General features: G+C 37.8%; 1 protein-coding gene across 2 annotated transcripts; it reads right to left on the bottom strand.

Annotated features, from left to right (window-relative positions):
* Nucleotides 1-284: 284 nt before the first annotated feature.
* Nucleotides 285-9,523, bottom strand: catip (ciliogenesis associated TTC17 interacting protein). Of its 2 annotated transcripts, none has more exons than XM_088606315.1 (10): nucleotides 9,136-9,523; nucleotides 8,584-8,676; nucleotides 7,654-7,839; nucleotides 6,676-6,731; nucleotides 5,947-6,033; nucleotides 5,454-5,621; nucleotides 4,817-4,941; nucleotides 2,889-2,965; nucleotides 2,520-2,608; nucleotides 285-573 (listed from the first exon to the last, which is right to left on the bottom strand). In XM_088606315.1, exons 2-10 carry the CDS (start codon nucleotides 8,651-8,653, stop codon nucleotides 370-372), a joined length of 1,062 nt encoding a protein of 353 aa, XP_088462441.1. In that variant the 5' UTR covers nucleotides 8,654-8,676; nucleotides 9,136-9,523; the 3' UTR covers nucleotides 285-369. The 2 variants fall into 2 exon arrangements, with proteins under 2 accessions (XP_088462441.1, XP_088462440.1); XM_088606314.1 differs by having other exon boundaries at nucleotides 9,213-9,523.
* Nucleotides 9,524-9,586: the final 63 nt, after the last annotated feature.

The following is a 9,586-nucleotide window of genomic DNA, read 5'->3' as shown; positions in this document are numbered from 1 at the left end:
TTAAAAGACAAGGACAGTGAATTATATTTTCATTGCATGTGTTAGCAGTACATATACTTGATTGATTGTATCACAAACTCTAACCCCTTGTTGAGAATTACTGACCTGATCAAACAGCGATCAAGTTGTTTGTACCAAAATACAAAAGCCTGAATATATGAGTCCTGGATCCTCTCTTGAAAGTTTTACTATGAACTGTAGTTTAGTATAAATACATCACTTCATTAATGGTCTATTAGTACACTATTCTAAAAGGAATACAAATGAAAGCAGATACTACAGAGTTTGAACTAAAAACCTTTAATGTTTGATCAAAATATAACTTCAGATGTTGTCTTTAGTCCTTCTATCATCTGGTTTTCAGACATTTTAACGAAATGGGTTGGTTTTGTTGGAGGACATAAAAGTGTTTCCCGGATTCCTTTGTGAAGAAAATGGTGCAAAATACTCAGCAGCAAATGAGAAGATATCATTGGGTTTTCTCAGCAGTAAGAACTGAAGGAAGTCTGCCATTAGGACTTTGAGTTCAGGATGGTGTCTCACATATGAAGCATGACTTGCTTTTAATTCTTCCTGTAATGTAAAAAATACAAAGACGAAATAATTTCACATCCTGTTCTTAGCTAAAACTAGTAATAGCTAAAATTACTTGAGGGGTTCTTTCACTGATGTGAGCATTGTATTTTGCCCTTTTTGTACCACATATACTTTATTTGATTAAACAAGTTATTTGTTGATGATATTTAACAGACATGTATACAACAATGTATAACTAAGCTATTTATCATTAAATAGGATACATGTTGATCATATACAGTGCCTTGCGAAAGTATTCGGCCCCCTTGAACTTTTCGACCTTTTGCCACATTTCAGGCTTCAAACATAAAGATATACATTTTTTATTTTATGTGAAGAATCACCAACAAGTGGGACACAATTGTGAAGTGGAACGAAATCTATTGGATTTTTGAAACTTTTTTAACTAATAAAAAAATGAAAAGTGGGGCGTGCAAAATTATTCGGCCCCTTTACTTTCAGTGCAGCAAACTCACTCCAGAAGTTCAGCGAGGATCTCTGAATGATCCAATGTTGTCCTAAATGACTGATGGTGATAAATAGAATCCACCTGTGTGTAATCAAGTCTCTGTATAAATGCACCTGCTCTGTGATAGTCTCAAGGTTCTGTTGAAAGCGCAGAGAGCATCATGAAGACCAAGGAACACACCAGGCAGGTCCGTAATACTGTTGTGGAGAAGTTTAAAGCCGGATTTGGATACAAAAAGATTTCCCAAGCTTCAAACATCCCAAGGAGCACTGTGCAAGCGATCATCTTGAAATGGAAGGAGTATCAGACCACTGCAAATCTACCAAGACCTGGCCGTCCCTCTAAACTTTCAGCTCAGACAAGGAGAAGACTGATCAGAGATGCAGCCAAGAGGCCCATGATCACTCTGGATGAACTGCAGAGAACTACAGCTGAGGTAGGAGAGTCTGTCCATAGGACAACAATCAGTCTTACACTGCACAAATCTGGCCTTTATGGAAGAGTGGCAAGAAGAAAGCCATTTCTCAAAGATATCCATAAAAAGTCTCGTCTAAAGTTTGCCACAAGCCACCTGGGAGACACCCCAAACATGTGGAAGAAGGTGCTCTGGTCAGATGAAACCAAAATCGAACTTTTTGGCCACAATGCAAAACGATATGTTTGGCGTAAAAGCAACACAGCTCATCACCCTCAACACACCATCCCCACTGTCAAACATGGTGGTGGCAGCATCATGGTTTGGGCCTGCTTTTCTTCAGCAGGGACAGGGAAGATGGTTAAAATTGAGGGGAAGATGGATGCAGCCAAATACAGGACCATTCTGGATGAAAACCTGTTGGAGTCTGCAAAAGACCTGAAACTGGGACGGAGATTTATCTTCCAACAAGACAATGATCCCAAACATACAGCAAAATCTACAAAGGAATGGTTCACAAATAAACGTATCCAGGTGTTTGAATGGCCAAGTCAAAGTCCAGACCTGAATCCAATCGAGAATCTGTGGAAAGAGCTGAAAACTGCTGTTCACAAACGCTCTCCATCCAACCTCACTGAGCTCGAGCTGTTTTGCAAGGAAGAATGGGCAAGAATTTCAGTCTCTCGATGTGCAAAACTGATAGAGACATACCCCAAGCGACTTGCAGCTGTAATCGCAGCAAAAGGTGGCTCTACAAAGTATTAACGCAAGGGGGCCGAATAATTTTGCACGCCCCACTTTTCATTTTTTTATTAGTTAAAAAAGTTTCAAAAATCCAATAGATTTCGTTCCACTTCACAATTGTGTCCCACTTGTTGGTGATTCTTCACATAAAATAAAAAATTTATATCTTTATGTCTGAAGCCTGAAATGTGGCAAAAGGTTGAAAAGTTCAAGGGGGCCGAATACTTTTGCAAGGCACTGTAGAATACTGCAAACTAGCATTGCAAACTCCTGAATTAAACAGAAAAAACATACCAAGACAGTACTTTTGTTTACCTTCCTATCAAGAAACCTTGAGTACAGTTGCATGTCTTCTTCCCAGACCAATGGTTTCTTCACAATTACAGTTTGAATCTCTTTCTCATCTGAAACAATGTACATAATAAACGGACACTTAATTCTGGGTGCAACCATGTGCAAAGTTTAGGTAGAGTCAAACTTGCACTACAGAGCAAATGTAATTAATACACATGCCTTCTTAACAACCATCTTTTTTTAAAACAAAGTAACATTTCATTTACAAATTAAAATGAAAACAAATATGGTTAGAATTTTAAACATGCTAGGTATGTGTAGTGAATATTCATGTGAAGGATATCTTTAAAAGTATTTTTTTTAAGTTACATTTTTAAAAAGCAAACTTACCTCTTTCTGTTTGTGCAGGCATTTGCATAAGCTTCATCATCACTGGAGATCCAACTTGCACTCTGCTTGATAAATGCCTGAAAGATATTGCAGTTCTTCAAAGTGCTTTTCTTACCAGTTAATAAAACAACACATACTGTATTTCTTTACATTTAGTGTGTCATCCATCACAGTACAACCTAAATAAGTAAATATTACTATCATTTTGCTGAGGAAGAAGAAACACATGGCTGCTACAAAATCAAGCAAAAACATTTAAGATTATTTTGAATGATCAGTGTGGCAATAATTAAAGATCATTTCAATGTCTTTGGGTCAGATTAGACAATGCAGAAAAGAGGAATAATATATAAAATGCTTTAATACCACCTCCAGGGTGTTAAAGGTTTAGATCTAAAAAGCAATGAAAAGTAGGCTTACCATTATTTCCTTATGCACTTTAAATGAATACAATTATTATATATTTTAGTATATTCATATTTTATTCTTATTTCAAGTCTTTCGTCCATCCATGTTCTAACCACTTCATCTAATTCATGTGCCTTGGGGGAGCTGGAGCCTATCCTGGCAAGCAATGAGCACAAGGCAGGGCACACACTGGACGAGATGCCAGTCCTTAGCAGGGCAAACAGACTAGAGGTGTGCTACCCGACCCGAGCCCGACGGGGCCTAACAAAATATTAGGTTACGGGCCGGGTTCAGGTCGGTTTTTCATGTACAACTTCAGGCTCAGGCCGGGTTCAGGTTTGTTTTCTAATAAGTGAAAATGAATTATTATTATTTTGTTTTAAATTTATTTTTATGAGAAGAAATTCATAGCTCATTTTGCACGCTCGCTCTCTCTCACTCTCGTACGTGTGTAACAGAGCCTACCTAACTAACTGTTCGCAATAGATGAAATAAAATGAAAATCACAAACTACTCAAAATGCCAAATGAGTCGGGGACAGCTTCGTTATGGAAACAGTATAACAACAGATAAAAAGCTCACTGGTCACGTACAGTATAGGGCTTCCAATGCTATTTTGATTTACGATAGGCAAATGGTTTATTATCGTACTCTGCTGTGCTGTGCTCATGGGCCACTGTGCCTTGCTGTGTAGGTAAGCTACTGTTTATTATCCCATATGGAAATAAAATACAGCCTATTGCAGTATGATAATTATTGCCAGGTAGGATAATCAATTCCATAAAAATATACAATAAAAATGTATGTTCTGGTGTGTTGGCTTGCATGACTTTATGATGAGGAGGGTAGATGAAACCAGTAATGCCTGTGCACATATTTGCTTTGCTTATAGCACTTAGTTTTTTAGTAGGTCTATTACGGTTATCAGCCATTCCCCACTTTCAAAAGTATTACAGATTTATAAAATACCAGTTTTTCTCAGCGCACAGCATTTTCTGTCAACTTCTATCAACACCGATCTCAGGGTCAGGTTTCAGATCTGGCAGTACCATTTGGGCTTGTTCGGGTTGGGTCTCAGGGTCTCGGGTACGGGCCGAGTTCGGGCTTCAATTTCATGCCCGTGCAGACCTCTAAAACAGACACACACTAACACCGGGGCCAGTTTTCTCAGAAGCCAATTGACTTACCAATATGTCTTTGAACTTTGAACTGTGGAAGTAAATCAGAGCACTTTGTTGAAACCCATGCAAACACTAGGAGAACAAACAGACAATGTGCAGACAGAAGCCCAGGTGTGGAATTGAACCCAGGGCCAATGCTAACTATTGCTCTGCCCTCAAGGCCTTCAATTCATTTTATATACTACACTGTAAAATCATTTTCCACTTTCCTTGCCCTTCATTCATTTAGTGTACTATTTGTGTTTAGTGTACTATATTGTGTTCAAGTCAGGTCAAGTTCAAGAACTACAGTTCAGATTGTAGACTAGATTTGTAATGTTGTAGGAAAGCCCCTCTTACCCATCAGAGAGAAAGTAGATGTGCCAGGTGGTAGGGATGTCATCTTCTGACTGAACTGTTCTTTCAATGCCAAACACCTCAGTCCCCTCCTTTTCAACGGTCTGGTTCTTGACCCCTAGCTCTTTCTGGGACATAAAACAGTGCAGAAGAAAGTGTGTCCAGTTCATCGTCGTACAGAGATTCTGTTCTCATCTTGCCTCACAATCAAATAAAGGATTGGTATGTTAAATTGTTTTTTTTTCTCATCATTAAAATTATACACTGCATGAAAATCATAAACTGAAAAGTGATTGTATAAGAGTGGACATTAAGAGTCTTTTGAGTCTTACATCTTTGAATTAAATTTAACAAGTTTTTGCCAGTGGTTCATCTTTCACCTTATTGATGTGCATGCTTAGCTTATTTTATTCCACACTGCCTGGCAGGGGTTGGGGTCAATTTGAGTTTTTCTATTCCAGTTCCCCCTTTCAAACGAATTCCTGATTACATCCATGTTATTGATGTTGGGAATTGTAACTGAATATCTGGAATTGCCCCTTACCATGTTGCCTGGCATTCATCCTCATTTCCCAATTGAACATTACAGTAATTTAAATTACCATTCAATATTTCCTGTAAAACAAGAATGAAAACTTACATAAACCGAAGTACAGATGTGAGTCTCTGCATCAAATGCAAGAAATATCATGCTCTCTGGAACATGCCTTCTCTTTGCAAGTACCCGCAAAATTAGAAGGTTAGAGGCCTCTGACACAAACCCTTCAAGAGAACTCAAGGGAACTCTGAAGGACTGTTTCTTCACATCCTAAACATAAACAAAAAAACATAATAGAGGATGTGCCCATTTCAAAATGCTGAGTGTACAGGTCTCTTGTTGTAAACTACCCACTGAGGCAGTGAGTTCCCAAATGACATCTGCATTTGTTCTCTTTATCTTTGGACTTTTTTCTTCTTTAAAGAAAATACTACTTCGATATCTTAAGTATTTTCTTTTTTTTTTACTATATTCATCTTACAGTTAATCTTTTCCTTACAGTTCTTTGGACCATAATTTAAATCACTAAGACTGTACTACCCAATTAAATATTATCCATTACTGTTAGGTCACACTGACATCCACAAGTAATTACCTCTCTTTCAGTAATAATTTTGTTCACTACCAGATGATCATCCTGTCTGATGAGGTGTGACTTTCTGTCCAAAGGATGATCCTGAAGCTGAATTGAGGGAGGATTAATAACCATTGAGTTTTCCATTTTACATCTCAGTCATAATACAACAAATAATTGCAATGTTACTTTTAATTACTTTTAAATATTTATCAAACTGAACAGTTCAGGGAACAGTTTGTTTCAAAATGTTGCAATTATTTTACGTGAAAGATCGTGTGAAAATATATTTACAATGTGGGAACTAAAAGCCCTCTCAAGGTTATGTATTAACTTAAAACACTTAAGGTGTATCGTTAGTCATTTACAATTCCACTGCATTGCAAAGCACCACTAGGTGGCGCAGACAGCCGCAGTTTATTAAGTTATGTACAAGTAAGGCCTCTTCCGCTACAATTTGGAGCCCAAACACGATCTATAAATACAAGTAGCAGGGTTACATCCTGTTTTAGACACGCATTGGTTCAGTATCAGTCACTAAATCGTATTTTTTGTATTGTAACACCTGACATTATTCCAGTTGATTTTAGAGCTGGAGTAGGTATTTATAAAATCAAAAGACATAAGAATTAAATACTGATTTAACAGAAATATGTATATATTGAATATATAAATAAAATAACCCCAACAGTTGAAAAGTTTGTTAACAGCGTGCCAGATGATGAATGTACTGTACTGTACTGTAGATACCTTGACGTATTCATGATGGTGCTGCTCCAGTGTTTCAAGTCTCTCGGATACATAAGCTTATAACAAAAACAAGAAAACTGTCAGCAGATCTCATGCTCTTTGTACACAACATTTGTGCTTGATACATTTGCTTCCTATTCTTTATACCTAAAATATCACCAAAGATTATTAAAAACCAAATACTTGCATCTCTTGGTTCATTAAGACTGAACTATAAATGATAAATAAATGCAACTTTTCCACATTTGTTTTCAAATATCTGTAAGAACACAAAAATGGTTACAAACACAAGACAAGGAGGGATTTGAATCCCAGCAGTTAATAGATCCCAGGATCTCATTCAGCTGATTCTTGAATGAAGCCAAAGCATTAGCTTCAATCACACGACTCTACACTCCCACAACCCTATGGGTAAAGAAGTGCCTCCTTTTCTGGCTTTTAATGTACTTTCATATCGTGTCCACCGTAGACCTCTGGTTTGTGTTTGTTCATTCAGAAGAATTCCTCTGTATTTGCCATGTCAGTATTTAGAATACTTGTTTCAGGCCATCTCATAATCTTCTCTGCTCAAGACTGAAAAGTTCCAGTTCCTTCAGCCTGCTAATGTGGGTGGATTGTGTGAAGTCCCAGAATGCATCTGGTAGCTGTTCTCTGAACAGATTCTTGAGCATCAATATCTTTGAAGTCGTGACTAAATCTGACTAAATTCCAGATCTGATTTTAACCACAGCCCTCAGAGGTCTTAATAATATTAACACAAAAAACACACTTTATACTATAGGTTAGGCTCTTGTACATCTTAGTGAAATTGCATAAAGCATTAAGGTAGAAGAGTTAAAACGAAGGCATGAAGATTCAATTGTGACAATTCTGTGAAATTTATCCCTGGGTTTAACACAGTGCAGAAACTTAAGTATCAGCTGTAGAACATAAGGCGTGGTTCATCTTTTGATTAATGGATGCTGCTAGCTCACTTACCCATGACAGAAGTTCCACAAGGTATGTCATCAATGGAACCGTGGCTGTTAGCATGAATTAGGTAACACATCTCATTGTTATAGACAGCATTCTCAACAGTAACTGTGAACTCTCCAAGTTCCCTTCCTGTATCTGAAACGGTCACTAAGGAGTCAGCAAAAAGGCACTGCTGCAATTCCTCTCTCGCTGGGAAGAGATGTGTTTGCATTAGAGGTTTGCTTCTCCCTAGCAGTTTAGTTCCAAATCAATTTTTAATGACCTTCTCATGGACTTCCTTCTAGGTCTTAAAAAATAGACTAACAATAAATATTCATATAGTACTTAGATAATGGAAATGCATTACAGAACAAAGCAGGAAAGTGAAGTCTATTCGAAATTAAGTACTCACTATCATTTAAATGTCTTTATTTGTGTAAATGCCTTAGGACAGTTCTCTTTTATATTAAATAGAATATAAACCAGTATCTGAATTGTTAAATTAACAGTGATTTCTTGGATTGCACAGCAGTTTATGCAATAAGTTCTTGGACTATGGCATTACAGCTAATGTACTCACAGGCACAAGGCTGGAAAACTATTCTGCATGCAAGTGGCTCCTATCAAAACCAGATGGTTACATCAACACTTTAGCAGTTATATTCTGAGTGCTACTTTTAACCTCCTTTGTCACCATCATAAGATGCGCCAAAGCACACATTCTCCTTACGTTAGTAACTGTAACACGTTATTGTATGTTTACATTTAAATGCATGATACAATGATCAGCAGGAAAATAAATGACTGATAAAGCAAGATAACTTTGGAAAATGAACTGTTTGTTCAAGTAAAATAAGCTTACATTTTTAGTTGCTAAACTTGATCTAACATAAAAGTACATTATATCTGTAAAAACTGTTAGATCCTGAACAAGTCTTTTGAATGGTAGCTTACCAACGGTGGACATGAACTCAACAGCATCTGTGCTAGCTTTTGCCTCCGAGTGGTCCTTAAATTCGGCCATGAATAACTCTCCAGGACTTCAAACTGCTCCAAGTTAATTCGCAGGATATACGCGAGTGTTAACAGATGGAGAGAACACAGCTATGAAAACTTCCGAGATCTCTTAAAGAAATACAGCTAAACCCACGTTTAGAAACAAGCGGGTGTACATGTAAAAACGGCACGGGAATCAGGAGCTCAAGGGAACGCTTTAAATCGCACATTTTATCGAGAACACGATCAGATATTTTTGGTGGCTCTTAGTGTTTTAGCAAGTACAGCATGCAAATTACATAAAAAAGAGGAGACCCTTCATTCACATATTGACGTAGACAAATTATTTAAAAGGCCAAAGGCTAAACAAACATTATACAGCAAAGTAAAAATGCGGCTTGCTGACGTATTTTCTACTTTAATCATCTTGTGTGCGCAGCTACAGTCCCCGGCGAGAAGTACTAAAGACCCAAGTTGCCCAAAACCGAAATAAAACGTACAAGGACTAACCTCCGCCCGCCTCTAACCTCATGCACCAAAGTCGTTCATTCTTTCGCAATTATAACAATTAAGTAATAAAGGTTTACCTTCCCGCAGAAGGATTTTGTCTTGCCTGACAGAAGGTTTTCTCCACACTATGCAGGACTTTTCCGCAATTCCTCGGTGTTGTTGCCACGGTAACGACGCTACAACCGCAGGCGGTATAGCAGGGAGAGGATTTACCGTATATTTATTGTACGTGCGCACATAAAAAGGGGGCAGTATTTATGACGGTGTATTTTCCAATTTCCAGTTGCTCTGAAATGTTACATGCTCACTCTGCAAATATTCCACACAACCAGTGTCTCACTTCTTCAGCTTGCACAGAGCTTCACCAAATTTGGAATCAACGCTTTCACATACACAGACCAAGCTATACAACTCTTGAGGGGAAACACTGACAAACAACACTGCTGATACA

The sequence above is a fragment of the Lepisosteus platostomus genome, chromosome 14 (genome assembly GCF_059453375.1).
Source record: "Lepisosteus platostomus isolate fLepPlt1 chromosome 14, fLepPlt1.hap1, whole genome shotgun sequence".
In the NCBI taxonomy this organism is placed as follows: Eukaryota; Metazoa; Chordata; class Actinopteri; order Semionotiformes; family Lepisosteidae; genus Lepisosteus; species Lepisosteus platostomus.
Note: the sequence above shows the minus strand (reverse complement) of the source record. Positions and strands in the feature narration are given on the sequence as shown.

Bases quoted from the DNA above. Each gene is read 5' to 3' on its own strand.
- catip (XM_088606315.1), bottom strand. From the start codon at position 8,653: ATGGCCGAATTTAAGGACCACTCGGAGGCAAAAGCTAGCACAGATGCT. The intron at 7,840-8,583 runs GTAAGCTACCAT...ATCTCTTCCCAG, and splicing joins TGAGTTCATGTCCACCGTTG to CGAGAGAGGAATTGCAGCAG. The intron at 4,942-5,453 runs GTAAGTTTTCAT...TTTATGTCCCAG, and splicing joins ACATCTGTACTTCGGTTTAT to AAAGAGCTAGGGGTCAAGAA.